The sequence below is a fragment of the Cynara cardunculus genome (genome assembly GCF_001531365.2).
Source record: "Cynara cardunculus var. scolymus isolate 2C chromosome LG 1, CcrdV1, whole genome shotgun sequence".
Lineage (NCBI taxonomy): Eukaryota > Viridiplantae > Streptophyta > Magnoliopsida > Asterales > Asteraceae > Cynara > Cynara cardunculus.
The window spans coordinates 11,495,970-11,517,086 of record NC_037528.1 but is presented as its reverse complement, the minus strand read 5'-3'; the positions used below and the strand labels follow the sequence as shown (position 1 = coordinate 11,517,086).

General features: G+C 36.6%; 5 protein-coding genes and 1 non-coding gene across 6 annotated transcripts; 3 read left to right on the top strand and 3 right to left on the bottom strand.

The window, feature by feature from the left end:
• The first annotated feature begins 260 nt into the window (after nt 1–260).
• Nucleotides 261–1,378, top strand: LOC112522037 (ribonucleoside-diphosphate reductase small chain-like). Its single transcript, XM_025131102.1, has one exon. It carries the CDS (start codon nt 301–303, stop codon nt 1,288–1,290), a length of 990 nt encoding a protein of 329 aa, XP_024986870.1. The 5' UTR covers nt 261–300; the 3' UTR covers nt 1,291–1,378.
• A 689-nt stretch (nt 1,379–2,067) lies between these two features.
• On the top strand, nt 2,068–2,919 carry LOC112510358 (probable methyltransferase At1g27930). Its single transcript, XM_025115792.1, has one exon. It carries the CDS (start codon nt 2,068–2,070, stop codon nt 2,917–2,919), a length of 852 nt encoding a protein of 283 aa, XP_024971560.1.
• Nucleotides 2,920–4,958: 2,039 nt separating this feature from the next.
• Nucleotides 4,959–5,039, bottom strand: TRNAL-AAG. Its single transcript has one exon. It is a non-coding gene; the product is annotated as a tRNA-Leu (tRNA).
• A 155-nt stretch (nt 5,040–5,194) lies between these two features.
• Nucleotides 5,195–8,337, top strand: LOC112514073 (50S ribosomal protein L27, chloroplastic). The gene is made up of 4 exons (XM_025120399.1): nt 5,195–5,303; nt 5,384–5,684; nt 7,757–7,858; nt 7,950–8,337. The coding sequence occupies exons 2-4, from the start codon at nt 5,388–5,390 to the stop codon at nt 8,142–8,144; spliced, it is 594 nt and encodes a 197-aa protein (XP_024976167.1). The 5' UTR covers nt 5,195–5,303; nt 5,384–5,387; the 3' UTR covers nt 8,145–8,337.
• A 1,366-nt stretch (nt 8,338–9,703) lies between these two features.
• On the bottom strand, nt 9,704–11,527 carry LOC112511564 (protein transport protein Sec61 subunit gamma-like). The gene is made up of 3 exons (XM_025117634.1): nt 11,337–11,527; nt 11,124–11,241; nt 9,704–9,966 (listed from the first exon to the last, which is right to left on the bottom strand). The coding sequence occupies exons 1-2, from the start codon at nt 11,428–11,430 to the stop codon at nt 11,126–11,128; spliced, it is 210 nt and encodes a 69-aa protein (XP_024973402.1). The 5' UTR covers nt 11,431–11,527; the 3' UTR covers nt 9,704–9,966; nt 11,124–11,125.
• A 1,958-nt stretch (nt 11,528–13,485) lies between these two features.
• On the bottom strand, nt 13,486–20,451 carry LOC112501745 (zinc finger protein 511). Its single transcript, XM_025105463.1, has 4 exons — nt 20,213–20,451; nt 16,542–16,603; nt 15,024–15,222; nt 13,486–14,020 (listed from the first exon to the last, which is right to left on the bottom strand). Exons 1-4 carry the CDS (start codon nt 20,354–20,356, stop codon nt 13,667–13,669), a joined length of 759 nt encoding a protein of 252 aa, XP_024961231.1. The 5' UTR covers nt 20,357–20,451; the 3' UTR covers nt 13,486–13,666.
• Nucleotides 20,452–21,117: the final 666 nt, after the last annotated feature.

Here is a 21,117-nt window from a genome sequence, read left to right as displayed (position 1 = left end):
TCATTGAATAAAGGCCATTTTAATTTGAAGTTGGCATCTCTTGAAAACGGGGGGATAAATTTCAAACTCCCGCCAAAATTTTCAAGACTTTTAAACCAAGTTTGATCTTCTTTTTTTGTGATTTGTGAAGCAGGTTTGGTTTCCATCATCATTTTCCCGCACACCAAAAATTCAAAATCACCCGCTTCCCATTCAAATCCAGCCTCCAAAACTCCCATTATAAAATACCTCCCCACCCTCATCATCTTCTTCAAATCAAATCATCTCCAAATTCCCCCCACTTTCTCATAACCAGAAAACATGCCTTCAATCCCTGAAGAACCTCTTCTTGCCCCAAATCCAGATCGATTCTGCATGTTCCCAATCAAGTATCCACAGATTTGGGAAATGTACAAAAAAGCTGAAGCTTCGTTTTGGACGGCGGAGGAGGTCGATTTATCGCAGGATCAGCGTCAATGGGACAACCTAACCGACGGTGAGAGGCACTTCGTCACTCACGTCCTCGCCTTCTTTGCCTCCTCCGACGGAATCGTTTTGGAAAACCTAGCCGGAAGGTTCATGAAAGAGGTCCAAGTTGCGGAGGCGCGTGCGTTCTACGGATTCCAGATCGCGATCGAGAATATTCACTCGGAAATGTACAGTCTCCTTCTCGAATCATACATCAAAGATTCCAACGAGAAGAACAGGCTCTTTCACGCCGTTGAAACCATCCCTTGCATCCAGAAGAAAGCCAAATGGGCGCTCCGATGGATCGACGGATCTGAATCCTTTGCCGAACGTATCATTGCCTTTGCCTGCGTCGAAGGCATCTTCTTCTCCGGCAGCTTCTGCGCCATTTTCTGGCTCAAAAAACGAGGTCTGATGCCAGGACTAACATTCTCAAACGAACTGATCTCTCGAGACGAAGGCTTGCACTGCGATTTCGCTTGTTTGCTCTACAGCATGTTGAAGATGAAACTGAGTGAGGAACGAGTGAAGGCGATTGTGGCGGATGCGGTGGAGATCGAAAGAGAGTTCGTCTGTGATGCGCTGCCGTGCGGGTTGGTGGGCATGAACGGCGATCTTATGAGCACATACATTGAATTCGTGGCAGATCGATTGTTGGTGGCTTTGGGATGTGGGAAGATGTATAAAGTGCAGAATCCATTTGATTGGATGGAGCTGATTTCGTTGCAGGGGAAGACCAATTTCTTTGAGAAGAGGGTGGGCGAGTATCAGAAGGCTTCTGTGATGTCGAATCTTAATGGAAATGGCGATTCCCATGTTTTCAAGATGGATGATGATTTCTGAAAACTTAACCTAAAATCATGACACTTGTTTGCTTTTGGAATACTAATTTTTTTCTCTTCTATAGTTTGTATTTTAGTGTTATGTTTTTATATATATATTTTTTTAATGTGTTTGTTTTATATATTGAATTTTTAATACCAAGGGATTGTTTCTTTACTTTTTAATAGTTTTAGTAGTTTTAAAATCTATTTTAATAGTTAAGAAATGAATTTTGTTTGGCAAAAAATTTTACTTTTTAATAGTTCTAAAATCTTAATTATTATATATTTTGGGTTCAGTAAGCTACTATTGCACACTCTTTCAAGGGTTCCTCTTAGGTAGAAACTTCATAATTGGACCTTTCAATTTTAAACTAACTTTTAAGAAAAAAATCAAACCAACATGTTCTATATAGAATCAGTCGAGATTGCTGGTACTCAACCTGTTACTCAAATTACATAATATCAAACCAACCTGTTTTTCTAAAACATAAAAAAGATTAAAATCTTTAAAAGAAAATTAAAATCAAGAGTACCAGGAAGTCTTTGGTTTAAATCCAAGTTGAAATAAAAATCTCTTTATGGGCATAGAGGTTTAACTGTAGATTATTTGTAAAGCCGATTGAATATTCGGGTTAATCAAGAAATTAAAATCTAAACCCTAACATTTTAGAGGGTTCAAGACTTCAAAGCATATTTTCCGGTTTATTTTGCTTGTAACCAAGTCCTCCGTTTTGACTATTCTTCCCTAAACAAAATCTCCCACTTCGGCTTCCTCACTCTGCATCTTCCATGATCGATGATGAGAAATCGCATCATCGTCTCCGAGAAACCGTTATTCATCACCATTGTCATCGCCGTCATAATCACCGGCGGACTTACCATCTCCAGCCTCCGCAGTACCGGTGGAGCAAACCCCACATCCATCCTCTGCACATTCGTTAACTCCCAATCCCAAACCCAACTCAAAGACCCCACCACCACCCATTTCTCCGCCATCATGTACTACGCCACCGCCCGCGGCGTCGCTGCCCAACAAACCCTCCCGGAGATCAGAACGGTTTTCGACGTCCTGCAAACCCTCGCTCCCTGCAACCTCCTGGTCTTCGGAATCGGCCACGAATCCCTCATGTGGTCCGCCTTCAATACACGTGGCACAACCTTATTCCTAGAAGACGATATTAAATGGGTCCAAAAAACCCTAAGCAACGCGCCCGCCCTTCGCGTGCATCACATCGCGTACGAAACTCAGTTATCGGAGGCCGAATCGCTTCTGGAGTCGTATAAAACCACCCCAAAATGTCTACCGCCGCAGGTGGACCTAAAAGGAAACACGGAGTGCAAGTTAGCACTGAGTAAGTTGCCGGAGGAGGTTTACCGGCGGGAATGGGATGCGATAATAATTGATGGACCGAGGGGTTATTACCAGGAGGCGCCAGGAAGAATGGCGGTGATATTCTCGGTGGCGGTGATGGCTCGCCGGAGACAAGGTGCCGGCGATACACATGTGTTGGTTCATGATGTGAATCGGAAGGTAGAGCAGGAGTATGCAGAAGAATTCTTGTGCAAGAATAATTTGGCGAAGGCGGAGAACAGGCTTTGGCATTTTAAAATACCGCCGGCGGCGAAAGATAGCCCCACCTTTTGCTAGTTCTTTCGTCGGAAAAATAATTATTTTCTTTTTGTTTTAATTAGAAAAATTAAATTCGTTGATGAATTTAGTTAATTTTGTATATTTGTTTTAGTTTTTTAAAATTTTAATAAATACGAGGACTAGATTATGACAAAATTACATGTGAATTTAATTTAGGGGTCGTTTATTTAAACACTTACCCGATAAGCGCTTATCGGTAAAATTCAATACTGTCACTTACTTACCGGATAATATTTTATTCATTAAAACGCAACGTATGCAACAATTTATCCCGGTAAGCGCTAACCATGGTAAAAATCATTGTCCTCACTTACCAGGTGTGACTCTTGATTCTTGCTTTCGCTCTTACCGGGTAAGATTCTTATGGGCCGTTTACTAAACACTTACTTGGTAAATGTTTAACGCAAAAATTTCCTCATCGGATGAACATGATAAGGGCCAAAAATCTTACCATGTAAGAGGGATGAGAAGAATAGAGAGTCTTACCCGATAAGTGATGATAACGACTCTTACCCAGGTAACCATTTATCCATCGTGTTTGTTAATTACACGAGTAAAATAATTTTTTGATATCAATTTTCTCCATTTTAACATTAGCTTTTAAAAGAAAATCTTAAATGACTTCTCTTAAACTCGTATCGTATGCTGAGAGATGCATATGAATATAGCAGAGAAGAAATGAACAAATCCTGATAAACTCTATTTTTCGTCATTTTTGTCTCTTTCTCTATCTCCCTTACCTTTCCATTAGGGACGGACCTATAGTGATTCATATAGTGGCACGTGCCACCATATCATTCATCCGTTGAAGGTAAAAAGATTTAGGTTCGTGAAAGGTGCAATCGTATTAATTTGTTTTGTGCCACCGTATGTATTTTTAAACTACAATGAAAACAAGTTTTATTTGGTATAGTTGGTTTGCAAGGCTTTTATTCCACCCCAGACCCAAGTTCGAATCATGTTAGTGTTATTTTCTTAGTCAATGGTGTCACCGTTTGAAAAAATTTTTGTATATTTGTTTCTTATAGTCAAACAGTGCTACCTTTTGAAAATTTCCCAATATTTTTTTTATAGTCAAATGGTACCGCTGTTTGAATTTTTTTTTGGGTCCATCCCTGCTTTCCACCGTATGGACATCTTCAAGGAACGGCTCGTCTCATCTGTTTTTGAAGCCACCGTCGTAAAGAAACTTGAAGAGAAGAAATCAAATCAAAAAAAGAATTCAGATGAGTTGTTTACATGTATATATATCTATACTATATTATAAAGCATTTGACAAAAACTCTTAAAAACAACATTTTAAACATTATGTACTGCTATATAATGCTAATTACTTAATTTTTAAATTTATAATTTGTCAATGCTTGTGTACTACTTATTGAAAAACCTAAGCGAGATTTAGATAACCTCAATCTTCCATCAAGAGTTAACATTCATCCATATCGTGATATCTATCGGTTTCAACAGATTTAGAGATGGGTATACATATGATTTGATATTAAAATCGATACATTTTTTTTCAAAATTTCATGATACATTCAAATTTATATTTTATTCAATAAATAGAAATATTATCGTTTTTCAGTACCACATAAAATCGTATTATAACATCGACGGAGACAGAATAAAACGAAACATTAAAATCGAGTTGTATCTCGTTGCATTATGCAAGTACCCTGTCTAATTGTTAATAATGTTGATGGTAAACTTTGGATTTTATGTTAGTTTTTGGATGCACATGTATAAGCTTATTGTTAGTTGTTCTTAATGGTCAAGGTAGAAAAGATGAATATTGGATAAAAGAGTTCAAAGAAGTGTTCAAAAGAAAGAAATTGGTAAAAAGACATATTTGCCCTCGTAATTAACGAAGATGGTAGACGGAAGTTAAAATAAGAAACCAAATCCAAAAAGAATGCTAACAACAAGGAATTTTCGGTAACAAATAAAATTCAAAGACGAATTCCGTAATTTTAACAAACCTCAAGGACCAAATCTGCATATTTTAATAAAGTGATTAATTAAAACATGAAAAAGAATGTCGAGAGTGGGATTTGAACCCACGCCCTTTCGGACCAGAACCTTAATCTGGCGCCTTAGACCAACTCGGCCATCTCGACTTGATGTTCATAATGGTTCTAACAAGTTATAAGGCAAGACATTAATATTATACTGTGTAAGCGTTACTTCCGTTGTTAGTGTAGACCAGCAAACGTGGCAAGATCAGGCGATTTATCCACAAAAATTCCTGGAAAATACCTCCATGAACGCACCTACTAAAGGATAAGGTACATAACCCTGACTACTACTGCTAGTAGTAATATCGTTCGTCTTTTCTCAATCCTATCCTTCATTGAAGGCAAACATTCTTCACTTCTCGTTGAGTAAGAACACCAAACCCTAACTTTATGCACTTGTTTTACTTATGTGTAATTTGAATATTGAGATGCTGTTGCTTTTGCAGAGTGATGGCGACGGCAACCGCTCTAAGTTTTAATTTGGTTGGAGCTTTTAAAGGACTATCGTTTGGTTCAAGTTCATCTTCTTCCTTCATCAAAGGAGATTTTGGATCTGTTCCCACGGCTCGTAGGATTTCAACTTCGTTGCCGATGAGAATGCCATTGACGATACAGAATGCGCACAAGAAAGGAGCTGGAAGTACAAAGAACGGTCGTGATTCGAAAGGTCAGAGGCTTGGCGTTAAGATTTACGGTGACCAAGTTGCGAAACCTGGTGCAATTATTATTCGACAACGAGGAACAAAGGTATATGAGCTTCAGTTACTTTCAATTGCTTTGTAATTATGTGAAATCAATTTGGTTTTTGCTTGTAGAATTAAGCCCTAAATCCTGGTACATATGCACATACAGAACCCAGCCGTAAGAACAATAAGGAAACTGTTATTTTACTAAAACAATTCACGAATCACAAGCACAAGAGATACATTTGGTGATTAAGCTTAGAGGCCAAGATTAACAGTTCAATTGGTAGCAGATTGTCAATTTGTTCGTGGTTGGTTATATACAGACTTGAATCATCTTAAAATTCATGTCATGATTACCTTGTGATCTGTGTAATAAAGTTAGCACTTCAGAATTTCATCAGAACTTGGAATAAATGTGAGATTTGATGTGTAAAACCGAATTTTATGAATCACTACGTGGGCACTGTGCCTTTTAATTGAACCAGGTTCCCTAATGTGGCCGTAATAGGCTAAATTGAATCAGTTTCTCATATGTTACCATAGTAGTAGCTAGTAGAGTAACTTGATCTAGAAGTTAATTTTTAAGACACTGGGAAAGAAACAAATTATGTGGCCATAAGCCTATAATTGTTGATTGAGTTGAGTGGCTGGATCTAGTTGAATATTGCGTGTTTTGCAGCATTGAATAGATGCCTGTTTTGAGCACCTTTCATAAAATCTCCCAGTATGCGCGCTTGGGATGACAGCTGCTTACTTCTGGGCCTTCTGTCAAAGAACTTGTCACCTCTTTTAGATGATTAGAAATGGTGAACTTGTCAAACTTCGGTAACCAAGGTTTTAAGGTTTTTAATTGCATGTTCTATGGGAGGCAATGGAATCTCCATTAAGCTTTGATATGTTAAGCGGACTGAAGAGAGGTGCACTACTGTCTTTCTACTAACTGGGCCTCATCACTTTGCTGTTCTCTCTGATTTAGTATTCTTCTATATGGTAATCTTTTGGGAGGAAGTATGCATAGAAGATTTCCAGATTGTGGTCGCTTGGAATTTAGAAAAGCATTAGCTGATACTAATGGTTAGGCATTAATATTTTTCCATTTGGTTTTGTGTAATCTGGATTCCATGGTTCTTTAGGCTTCACAGTTTACTAATGAGACATCATTGGTTCATAGGGGTTCCAAATCGGCTGAAATCTTTGGGTTCTTTTTATTAGGTTGTTTATGTTCCTTGTGCTCCAGAATACAGATGTTGCACTAATTTTAGTTTTCTATGCATCAATTTGATTTATGGAATTCACCGATCTCATGAGGTTCCATGATACGATTATGGAATAGACCTTTGTATCACTACTCTTCCTATATGACCTACATGCTTTATAACTTATCCAACAAGTTTGAGCTTCATTGAACAAGTTAGAGTCTCGCAATGTTGTAGCAAGACTAATTTACTCGGTTTTAGAACCTTCTGTGTGAGAGTATTGCTTAAAGCTTGAACCACTTGTGGTACTTTAATAAACCAACTTAGTTTTTTTAAGTATATAATACTTGCATACAGCAAAACTCACACACAGTTCTCAACTTTGATAGGGCTTGAACCCTTGACCTCTAGGGATGTTGGGCTCTACCCTTAACCTGGGTACCGCTGGGCCTAAAGACCCTTTGGCAAGACAACTTAGGAGCTGTTTGGTTGGTTTTCTATTATAGAGTTGTCTGTGTGGATTAATCTGGTTGTATAGAATGTGAAGGTTTTTGTTTGGGAGGAGCATGTTTGGGAAAAAACTTGGTTTTAGGTATAAAGCCCCCTCTAGAAGCTTATTGAATAAGCCACTTTCTATACCATTAAGCTACTACCAAATAGTCATATAGCTGACCGAATAAATTGTGTATCTCATCAAGCTCATTAAGCTGCTAACAAATAGGCCCTTAGTTCTTGTGTTCAGGAGATGTACTAAACCTCAGGAAAAAGCCTTTCAGATCAACACATGTTTTCACTATTTCTTGGTATAACATAAAGCAGCAACTCCGATGATATGCCATTCTCTTTTTTCAGTTGCAAAATAATCGTCTTGATTTTAATATATACTTTAAAAGGGAAAAATTGACCAGTTGTTTTGCTTTCTTCTTTGTAATTTTAGGTTCATCCAGGAAAGAATGTTGGGATTGGCAAAGATCACACCATCTTCTCTCTAATTGATGGATTGGTCAAGTTTGAGAAGTTTGGACCTGATAGGAAAAAGGTAAAATCTAATTTCTTTAACCTTCGGGTTAACTCTTTCGACCATATCTCCGTTTGATATATAAATGTATATGATGCATACAAAACGACAGGTGAGCGTTTACCCACGTGAAGTGCAGCCTGAAAACCCAAACAGTTACAGAAATAGAAAGAGAGAATCATTCAGGTTACAGCGTGAACGCCGAAAGGCAAGAAAGGAGCTTAGGGAAGGGACCGTAGCACAACCTTTGTTGGTGATGGCTTCGGCTACTGGTACTGCCGCTGCTGACGACAATGCTGATTGCTGATTCCTGATACACGGGTAATCTTGAACGTTGGCTTCTTTCACTAGTGCCAATAAGCATTTGGACAGTTGCAACGCACAAGCATTACGTTTTTTTGTATGTGTATTTTATTTTCTGTGAAGATGTTGCCTGTAAGTACTGAAACTTTATTTTAACTTTCTAATCCTGCATATGAAAGAGAAAGTTTAAGGCTGCATATTGCGTTTGTACACAATCTTAAATCCTATCCCTTGTTATACTAGTTGTTCACACTTGTTGAGGAGGCAGCCATAAATCAAGGTTTTCCGATACTTACGGCAAGAGTCGCTACCCTCACTTGGTTAACATTATTGTTCATCAAAATTGATTGTTGGTAAGCATCTTTTACCGGGTAAGATTATTAGTCCTCTTACTATGCCACTTACTAGGTAAAATTTGGCTATTGTGATGCTACTGTGTAGGTAAACTGCCCTTAGTCAGGCACAAAGTAACCAAACAGGGATGCAGAAGAAGCATCCCTTGACTTATTCTTGGGGAAAATGAAGTAAACAAGATGGCTTTTGGAAGCTGCAAGATTAGTCACGAGGATGATCTTGTAAAGCACCCATGCTAAAAAACCTTATAGTTGGACAGTAATTTTGACCTCCCCATCTCCAACTAATTCTCGAAAACTAAAAGTCAAAATCTTCAAAATTATATTTATTTTTAACAGCTTCTCTATTTTAGAGATTTACAATATGAATTACATTATTAAAATATCTAATACATTTTATAAAATATTGTTGTTCTCTCATATAAATTTAATTTCAAAAATTCTTATTGGTGGGAAGAATAAAAAAATTACTTCTTTTTCCTCGGTAATTATTTTTGGAGAGTTATCTGAATTTGGAAAATTTCATCCATCTCTTTCTTACTTTCTCCAGGTTTAGGGGACATGAATAGATAATGGTGCACAAAAACCAAACCCAGAAACAAACATGTGAACCTATCCAACATTCAACCACAAATATATGAATAACATACACGCACCCCCAGATGACTACAGAAGCAAAGCCCATACCTTCAAAAAGCTATGACACAGGTCATCCCAGCTACAACATTACCCTAAGGGCCACCTCAAAGACGAGTACAGGTTTCGACTCGGTGTTGGTGTATAAAAAGCTTGTCATCAGAGTGTTCCTGGTCTCGTAATAACATGGAAGAAGAAGAGAACGACAATGGAGAAAAGATACAAATTAACCTTTGACGTTACCACAAGGCTAACAACACGACATCTCGATTCCTGACTAGATTTTGGAAGAAGGCAAGTGCCGGAGATGAGAATGACGATAAATCCTCTTGGTGCAATAAGTGGAAGGCATGATTTGTCCCCTAATAAAGGGGAGGGTCAGTGGGAGGAAATTGAAGCAATAAAGCCGACATGGTTCCCTTCAGACCACGACACCCAGAGGAGACTAAAAACAGTGGCATAACTTTCGCACTAGTAAGGATTTTGAAATTGAAAAAGCTTAAGGAGCCTCCAAAAGAATAAAACTACCTGTAAGGTACAATAAAGGCAGTTGATTTCTGGAGCATGCTAAATATAACTTTAAACATGAAACGTAAACAACTATCAGTGGTGGCACATTCGAGCACAGGTGAAACAATAAAAGCAGAGGATGTAAAAACTAGTACAAGTTCAACAATAAAGTAGATGATATAAAAACTAGTATAAGTACCGAATAACAAATCTCATTCTACTTGAAAGGAACACCAAAAAAGTTTCCTAAAATACAGCATAGTTCTCCTTTTAAACCATTTTGAACACAACTAAGATCCTCCATGCATCCCTTGATGATCGTATGACCTGATAAGCCAAAAAAAGCACTTGTTAGCTAAAGTTGTAATACAAGTTTATCAGGTGAACTCCTTTGGCTGCAAACATATATATTGTTAGTTGTCACCAATGCGTGATTGGCCCATCGCTATCCAGGTTACCGGTAAAGCCCAACCTCCAAGGAGGTCAAGGGTTCAAATGATCAAATCCCACCAAAAGTTAAAGTGTACATGAGTATTTTCCGTTTATACATAAATAATATATACTTGAACAAAAGGCATAGATTTGTCAGCCAAACCAGTATAAGGTACAGAATTAGTCTCAACATAAAAGACAAAATATTTGATATGAATATGATATGCTCTAACAATGGCCTAAGGCAGTTTAAATGTCGCTTTGGAACACAATGTGGTTACATGAAATATAATTAAACCAGAACAGTTGAAGCCAAACAGTTCCTTCAATTACATATATTCATGACACAACTTTTTACCAACTGTTAACAATTTTTTATATGGCTTTAGGCAAAGAGATACCCCCACATCGTCTCTTGTGAGACTCAAAACCCCTCAACCTTTTAGTTGATGGACCTTAACTGGTGCACTAGGTACCACTAGGCCAAATGCCTTTTGGCAATTACATAGTTGTTATGGATCCCAATAAGAGCTGAACCAAACTTAAATGGCTGTATGATTACAGAATATGAACCAAATTTCCAGAGCTCCTTTCAGAACCATGAATATATTCAATACAACCGTGATAAATATGGCATGCTCTTACATACTTGCCAAAAACCTGGTCCAATTAACCATATCTAGTTTGATTGATTCTCCTATGTTATACACTTCCCTCTTTTATACGTGTGAGAATATGGCTTGTTGATCCCATGGTAACAGAAGTTTTGTGCATCAAATTAAACATGCTCTTTCAATACCAGAGCAACGAATCTTGGTGAAGATTTACAAGAACCGTGTATCAGAAAAGGTGATCTTATAGCGGAGCAGGCTGCATGACAAATACCTTACACATAACCAACTAAAGACCTAAAAGTTCCTTAATAAATGCTAAGAGACAAGTAGGTATTAACACGATCTACTCATATGCGCGTATATCAAATCAACACTTACAATTGTCAAGTCAATCAAACATTTGCAAAACGTAAAAATACACAGAAAAAACAAATTCACCTCTACACAGATCCGACAATTATGTTGTTGATAGGGATGAAGATGAGCTTAACGAAGAACCCTACGAATCCCATCACCACGAAACCAATGGCCGTACGAACCGCAACCTTCGAAAATTCTGTAAACAAGCCAATCAATACTTAGATCGACAACAAGAGAGCAAGATCTGGAATTCAAATAAGTCAACCAAAACTGAAATTGTGTAGTGCGTACCTTTACGATCAGGCTTGTGGCATCTCTTCACTAGACGGTAGCTATCCTTTGAGAACTCTCTCAATGGCTCGAATACTGAATCCAAGGCATCCATGATCGAAAGAAATATCGGATCTGGAAAGAGAATTAGGGATTCGGATGCAGATGCGGAGGAAACAAGGAGACGAGAGCAAGGTTATACGCCAACGATACGCGTTGAACCCAAAACCGATTCTTTGCCCCTTTTATTGCGAAAATTTCAAAAATGGTCCTTGGTTTTAAACAATATTCATTTTTGATCCTTGAAGTTTAATATTTGTATTTTTGGCATTTTAATTGAAAATCTCTTATTAGCTTGACCCAAAAATATTTAACGGAAGTTTCATCCATCAAATTAATGATCCGTCATCCACGTGAACATTTCAAAATAATAGAAATGTAACAAGTTTGTGCATTATAATCTTGCATTGTGTTAATTTTACTGCAAAAAATTATTATTGAACAGGTGTACTCTTATTACATGAGATTTTTTTGGTTTTTGGTTGATTTCAAGTGATTTTTATCAGGTTTTGGTTGATGTTCCTTGTATTTACGGATGCACATTTTGTACCAACAAAATCTACTTACGAAAACAAGTTGAACGGATGTATGGGACCCGACTTATGGCTTAATATTGCCCTGTTTTATTTGCTTTGCATTGTAAAACTATAAAACTAAAAGACAAAGGATCAAAACTGACAATGTGTAATTGTCAAGGACCTTTTTGTTATTTATTTACTTACGTGTCATTTGGGGTTGGTTGAAGGTGGGCGAGTTTCGTCATCCTTTCCTTGCTGGCAGTGCCACGATGGATTTATATTGTACAGTCACCACTCACCACGTTAACAGCGTCTACAACACAACGATCAGCTTCACCTTGAATTGTTCAAAATTACAATCCATTTATTAAGTAAGGGTTAGTAAATATAGTTTACCAAATGATTATCCGGTACATGGTTACCGGCTAGAGATATAACATTCGTTTACATTATCATGTAATATTTCTGGTCATTAAAATGAATTGTTGGTAATTGTGATAAGTTCTTACAATAAGATTTTTTACATTCCTCTTACAGGATAAGATTCTAGTAATTGAACTGATAAACGCTTACCGATGTTATTTTCCAATAAACATCCCAAATATCGTTAGAATCCATCAATAAAGTACCACTGGAACTAGGGGTGTTCATTGGTTGAAATCCAATGGATTTAAGTAGATCTGATCTGATCCGATCCGATCCAATCATCCATTAGATTTTGGACTTTGTTATCCGATCCGATTAACATTGGACATCCAATCCAATCCAAATCCAATGGATGATTGTATCAGATCGGTTCCATCCAGTGGATGTTACTATTGGTTATCCATTAGATTAGATTGGATATCGGTTTATTGGATGTTGGACTGTCATCCGATAACCGACCGATCCGATTTGGATGTTGAAAGTTTAGATCCGATTACAATTGGATCGATTATAGTCGGTCGGTTGTAATTGGATTGATCGACTTAAATTGGATCGGATGACTTTATGCACACACCTAACTGAAACTCAAAATTCCATCCAAGTTGCCAACTCGCAACAATATATTTTCTTTCTTCTATAAACAATAAATAACCTACAATTATAATGTTTTGAATGGATTTGAATTTCATTAAATTTTTTAAAATATTTGATATATTTGATTTATAGGATTTGAAAATTTAATTTTTATATATAATTTATTAAAAACAAACTTATAATAATTATATAAATAATTAAATTACTTTTTATTGATTAATTATTATGAAAGAAATGTTTTTTACCATCTTCTAAAACATTATTACAGAAAAATCCTATAAAATCCTTTAAAATACCAACTATTTCACGAAATTTCTAAATCCAATGAATTAGAAAGTTTGGATTCCAAATCTTGCAAACCAAAACACGGCTCAAGGAAAAACCACTATTGGACAGACTCATTCCACTTCGATGACAATGGGTGTTCTACAGACCATAAATCGTTGTCTTCCATGACATGTGCTGGAATCATCTGGAGACTTATTTGATTTACGCTGACGAAAAGACCCATGATAAAATAAAGTACCAAAAATTTGGCCCATCTCCGTGCTCTTTCTAACAAACAATGAACGAATCAAAGACCATTGTTTCCTTGAGAAAACAAAGAGAAGATTGCAATGTTTTCAGCATCTTAAAAATAACATGATAAGTGACATGTTATTTAAGATTTCACAATGAAAACCACCCACCCTTTTCTATATCCTTGGATCTGTAATTGGCTACTATCATACCTAGTTCACACACTGCAAAACTTCATTTCTTTGTTTCACGATGAACGACTCGAGGGACAAACGCCAAACCACGAGTATGCCGACGACCAAAACTGATGGCCGAAGGAGACGAATCTGAAGGAGTCAACTTGGAAAGAGCGGAAACGAGGCCATCGAGAGTCTCTTCTTCTACTTGCATTGCACTTGATCCTTCACCATCTTCTGTGGCATGTTGTTGCTTTTTCCGTTGGGTTTTCTTCACCCGCTCTTTTTTTGACGGGCGGGACTTTTTAAAGAACTCGAATGAAGACGGGAAGTTGTGTTTGTCCATTAGATGTTGATGCCGACTCTTGTAGCTTTTGAGCTTTACACCACACCCCTCAACAAGGCATTCATACTGTTCCACAAACAGGCAACTGTATATCAGTAACCTGCATCACTTACTTTTCGAATTTGAACCGGATACGGATTCTGTTATATGTTCAAGAACCAAAATTTTCTGTACGTGGTACATTCTGTCGAGCGTTACTGAACTCTTGTCCATTTTCCAGTTACTATACTTGGGGCTAGATCCAGATTATTTTTTGAATGGGACGCAAACTAATCAACGAAATATAAAATAAAATTATAAAAGTATGGTTTAATAAAAATGACGTACAAATACTTTTTTTCTTTTTCTGGTGTTTGTTACCAAACAAACGAGGGGACTTGAACTTGCAACATGTAATGTCACATGCTTTTTGTTAACTTAGAGGAGCGCAATTGAATTAAAGCCGGACATCTTTAAGACCTAAACTTTTTGTCCATTGCATCGGGATGATAGAGCAGGGGCACGGGAATTACCAGAACTATTGCTGACCTCAAAGATTTGGAGGAGAGGGGTTGCACAGGCAGGGCAGAACCACATGGATAGATACGGTGGCACGGCCACCACTTCATGGTTCCGTCATAAGGGAAAACATTACGTTTCTAAACTGTGGCACTGTATTATTTTGTTGGTGCCACCATATAGTTTTTAAAACTCAAATGTTAACACAAGACTTTAATGGCTAAGATGGTAAATGCTCCTATCTTTGTACGAAAGGCCCAGGTTCAAGTCTCACATTTGTTAAATTTGTAGTTTTTTAGCTTAAATTTTGGTTTTTTTACCTCTTGTGTTTTCAAAATATATGTAACTGGACTCAAACATGAGTCTTTTCTATGTAAGGACAAGAACCAACCAACAGATTTATACTAATATCGTGAAGAAAAAAAAATTAGATATTTTTTATAGTCAAATGGTGCACCATTTTACAAAAATTCAGGCTCCACCTCTGTGCAGGGGTGCAATGGATTAATTAACAAAGTGTTGAGCATAAAAACGAAAAGAAAATAGGTTCTCTATCAAGTTGAAAAATTACCATAGGATAACCTCGTGCGGCTTTTGCTTGAAAGAAGGAATCGTGTGCCTCAGATACATGTATGCTAAGCAGGCGAGATGTAGGGTATACTCTAGAGCAGACAGAGCAACAGGCCGTGTGCCGTGCATTGTAATGATCTTCAAACTCTGCCAAGGATCTCAAGCGTGCTACACAACCGACTATTGGACAGAACACCTCCCTGGCCAAACAAAATAGTCATCTTGGTAAAAAGTAATGCGTTATGTTGTTTTGAAGCAGCCATTTTTTTATCATAACAAATAAAACCAACCAAACGAACCCGGTATATCCCACCTAGAAATGGAGTCCGGGAAAAGTAAAAGGTATGCAGACCTAACATACACCTTAATCGTAATAAACTGGATTCTAAATAAGTTGATGAGTGGAGACAGCCTTTTTTAATAATAACAAATCCAGACTCTGCATATGTTGTTTTGAAGCAGCCTTTTTTAATCAGATCACATTTCTGTATGATTTTCAAGTACAAGAACAGCTAATGAAAGAAGCCAACCGAAAATAGAAATCTGTATCATGACACATAATTTCTGATTGATCAACATTACCAAACAATCGAGATAAATAAAGACGACGATGATGAATCTTATCAACTTCCCATTTAGGTTGACATGATATGCATCATTTAGTAGACGAAGCAATGTGTACAAGAACTTGTAGTAATGATGCTAGGTCTTTGTCTCATGAATGTACGAGAACTTGTAGTAATGTGACATGTTCTTGATATTGATGTCTCTAAACAGGATGATGAAGATGCTGTTGCAGATTGTGATTTCATTCTTAAGCCAAAACCTTCTAGTCTTCTTTAAACTCAACTTACAGTCTTTTTTACACCTATCTGAAAGATATTACATATAATTAATGATCTTTAACAATATATCCATGATTAGATTCCCAGTTGCATCTCAATGTCTTAAATATTAGCAGAAGTCAAGAAGCCATGGCTGATTTAATTCAGACTTCTCCTAGAATATATTAATTATTAGTTGATGACGATAAACAATATTGAAATTTAATAGATATATAAGTTGCGCCTATAGCAACTCTAAACTTCCGCTTAATTGCAAAATTCTGTATCACCTAATGAGAATGGGGATGGTAACAAGTGAAATGAGCAATTTACAAACATGACCATTCTACCCTTGGTTGTCCCTCATCCTAATTATCTGAACAAAGTGAAGCTTGCTATATGATGAAGTCAAACGAGTAGATGTTACAATCCATATGGTTGATTCGAATATTCTTCAATGGATTTAGATATTTATGACATTCAGAAGTAAACCAAAACATAAGCCATTGTTTTTTTAATCACTTCATGGCCTTCATCAACAAACCTAACCAAGTCCTGCCGGTCATAATCTACTTTGTACCCTGTGATGACCGCAAAGTAATTTTGTTTAACAATTATGCAAATAGGCAACAGTACAGCAGAAAATAAAAGAACAGGAAGTAGGAGGAATAAAATTACAAATTGTCTAACAGTACCTATGCTCGTCTTCCAAATTTCTAAGCTGTTGTTTTTCCTCTTCGGTTAAATCCAGAGCAACCTGCACATCAAAATGAGAGAGTAATAGTTTAGTCAAGCTTATTATATCGGGCAAACAGCTCAATCAAAGATGGGAAACTAATATAAGTTGGGCTGCTGACAAATTTTTTCCACATTTCTCCAAGACTACTAGTGGATGTGTGTGGCATTCGTAACTTTGTATTGTAGAATTGACTATGAATTTGCAAGAGAAGATGCATAATGAAACTCTCATGCGCTGCAGGCCAAGCTGTCGGATCAGTGATCACATCCGGAAATGGCAATGAATTGCACATGAATAATGGGTTTTTTCCAAAATTACCCTTGTCAGCTTGTGCCGCATTTTTTTAATCAACATCTCATTAAATAAATAGTTTACCAACATGCATAAATCAAAAATTGTAATCAAACAATAACACTTTATTGTTCTAAGGGTCCATTTAGTTTGTAGGAATGGAAAGGAATTGGGGGGATTTGGAATTCAAATTTATTCCAATCCCGTGTTCGGTTTGCAGGATTGCTCAGATTTGAAATCCTAGGATTTCTTTAAAATCCATCAAACATAGAATTTTGAAATCCCACGGGGTGGTTGGGATTTATGGGATTTCCATAACACATCTATAATCTCAAAACATGGTTCCAAAACACATCTATAATCTCAAAACATGGTTCTGGTAGGATTTGTATATATTAATGTTTAAAAATATGTTAAAAACATTTGTTTTCTAATAATCAATTAATAAAAAGGAATTTTAATTATTCTTATAATTATTTATAATTTGTTTTCTATAAATTATTTACAAAAATGCAATTCAGTTCCATTTCAAATCCTACAAACCAAACATGCAAAGATTTCAAATCCTTTCTAATCCAAATCCATCTGATTCCAAATCCTTCTACGAAATCCAAATCCCTCAAAACCATTCCATCAAACCAAACAGATCCTAAATATATTTTAAGTTATTAAATATTGTCTTATGAACTCGTTAAATTCATATTATTTTGTTATTTCAAATAATTATTATTATTTTAATTTTTTGTCATTTAAAATATTTATTACACATTTTATTTTCATTCAACATTTATGTAAAAATAAGGTTAAAATGGTAATTTTTATTATTCAGAGTATTTATCTGGACAAAAATCAAACAATAATTTATCCAGATAGATTAATGCTTAGAGACAACTTAATAGATTTAGAACTTAAAGGATAAAAAATCAAACAACCCCCAAGGCAAATCTGGAGGAGGACATTAACAAGTTGATTGCATTCTAAATTTTCTATTTCGGAACCAGTTATTCTTCTCCAAGTCAGTCGGAATTTCAAGTTTACATGCAAGGCACTATTACCTAATTATGGATTATCTATTGATATCCAACTCATAAAGTAGATGAAACTGTCTTTATGCTTCGATTTCAAGGACACCCTAATCAGAACACCCATATAAAGCCAACCTGGATTTCCAAGCTTCTAATGTGGAACAAATGCGTTCTTTGTAAACCAAAAAAAGAACCACATTTTAGGTAGGATTGTGAAACTTCACACGACATATGATCTAAACTTAAAGCCTATAGGCTAAAGTAGATACCTTCTTCATGATGTCTTGCAGGTCAGTAAATACCAAACCATGTATGATGTAACCATGTAAATGTAGCAAAAATATACTGTTCTATTTGTGCACTTCAATTCACGACAATCTTTTTGACCTATGAGCGGAGAAAGTTCCATTTAATGCTTGGCCTAACGATCTAAACTTAAAGCCTATAGACTAAAGTTGGTAGCCGCATTGTTCGTGACATCTTTTAAGTTGGGATATTTCAAACCATCAAATGTAGTGGAAACAACCATGTTCTCTTTGTGCACTTCAATTCACCACAACTTTTTCTTAGACTGTGAGGGGGCTTCTGTTGAGTTGTGACTTAATTCCATGATGCATAGTAATGCCAAAAATCCTCCATAGAGTCTGCACGGTCGTGCCAACTTGACAGAAGTTTCTAGACCAAAGGCATGGCCTCATGAAATTATGAAGAAAATGTTGCAGGATCGTGCTGAGCGAAACGAGATTGTTCGCGACTACATTTCTGATTTCTCTCATACAAGGTCACTTTCAGATCAAAGAGAAAGCAGGGGAGACCAAATGCAACTTCAAAGCTCGCATTCGAAGTGGCATGTATTACCTGACGGAATTTAAAGTCATTTTAGTTCATTTATTGACACAATCCCTAATACAGCTCAAAGAGAACACAAGTTTCCCTTGGTAGAGTTTGTTTGCAAGGCTTTTCTTCCATCCCAGACCTGAGTTTTCAAATCCCGTTAGTGTCCTTTTCGTTTTTAGCTTTTAATTTCAGATTTATTATGTTTCTGAAAAGAAATTGCAATAAAAGATTTGAACACAGGCCTCACATATGAAAAGCAATGAACTAACCAAATGATCAATGATAATTTTGTGAAAAATATCCCTTTATTTGTTTCTTATAGTCAAATGGTGCCACCACTTGAAAAAAAAATCTAGGTCTCTCTCGGGTAGAAGTCTATCATTTGTATGTAAAAAGTTAAGTAATAACAACAACAATAATACTCTTTTTGTCCAAAAATAAAAGTCAGTTTTTGACGAAAACATAACACCAGGCAAATACATTGCCTAAAAACATAAAAGCAAATATGCAGTAGTTTTGATTGCCTATGAGTGTACAGTTCATTTGTGAAGTGTGACCATCAAGAGACGGACCAAGAGATTTTTTCAAGTAGTGGCACCATTTGACTATAAAAAACAAAGATATGAATATTTTTCACTAAATGATCATTGTAGCAAAATATTTACGGTTACACAAAACAAAATGAAACGGTAGCACCTTTCACAACAAGATAATTTTTTACACGGTAGAGGAATGAAGGTGCTACCGTATCTATTAAAGTGGGTCCTCCCCCTGACATCAAACTTATTCACTATAGTTCTTTGATTCTTTTCCTTCTCGTCTCAAGTCTACCCGACTGCAACTATCATTGATTCATTTCTACCAATCCAACACTAATGCTTCAATTGCCCCGGTACCATAACGTTTAACAAACCTTTCAGTTCTCGTTAGAGCTGGGGCAGAGAAGCAATCAACAGAATGGGTCCCTCCTTTCTTTCCCTGGCTCGTTGTTTTCTTTCTCTCCTCATTCGTGCATCTAGGAGAACAGGCTAACGAGCGAGTATAGTTGCTTCAAGGATATGAAAAGGAGTTTCGGTCTTGCGACCGTACTCCCCAGGCGGAGTGTTTCACGCCCAACCTACTTAAACAACCTAAAGGCTTGGTCCCGCCCCGTTTGGAGAATGACCCCTTATGGCACACGGCTTAGTCAGTTATTCTCGCAGTTCAGATATTTGAAACGGCTGTCGCATCTGAACTCAAGTGACAATAAAATATTATGGATAGAACAATTAAACAGCCGGATCTCTCATCTGAACGCCGATTGATACATGTATAACCACTAATTACGGTCGGCATCTCAAATCATAAAACAAAGGGAAATTCGTTGAAATCGAATCCCAAACGGATAGAAATCGGTATAATTAAATAAAATACGAGAAAGAATTATAATTCCGAAAAAGCAAAGTGAAATGAGATTAAGAAAAAAACGACGAACCTGTTTAGCGAGAAGTTCGCGTTCAATATTTCCAGAAGCGAAGAAAGGATCGTCAGGGCCGAATCGACGAAGAACTGGAAGCCAGTACTGGAATTCTGACTGCAGTTGCGTCTGTGTTTGCAAATGATTATCCACCATCATCATCTCTGTACTCTAAATTTTGGGAATCACAAGCGAGTTTGCGGGATATATCCCAAAATTTTCTCCTATCGCAAAGAAAATGACGCTTCAAACCACCTGATAATCAGGGTCCGGTTTTCGGGTCGGGTCAAATAATCCTCATACTCTAACGGCTCTTTTGTGATGTCAGTGTGATCCAGCTGGCTGGTCATTTGGGTCCGTAAACCGGGTCGGTGTGCTCTTATTTCATAATATGAATAATTTAATATTTTGTTGTTGTAAATAAATAAAATAAATTACATAAAAAAAGTAACGTATTTTAATATGATTCTTATTTTAGATAACATATTTTTATAACTTTTATTTTAGTATCTCAATTATAAAATATGAAACTTATAAGCATCTAGACTATCTAATAACCTATAAATATTAATTATGATCAGGTTTTTAGTGACGTGTTATTATTATTTTTTTTTTTTAAATACCAGGTAAGAAAATATCCTAACATATGTATCTAAAAAACATGGACGATACTTATAGGTTATTAGATAGTAAATAATTGTAATAACCTATAAGCATAGACGGACCTAGTTAAGTGTCATGGGTGGCACGTGCCACCGTATCGTTTCTTCGCCGAATGGTAAAAAATTTAGGTTTCGTGAACGGTGCAACCGTATTAATTAGTTGTGTGCCACCGTATGTATTTTGAAATTACAATGAGAACAAGTTTTATTTGGTAGAGTTTGTTTGCAAGGCTTTTATTCCACCCCACACCCAAGTCCGAA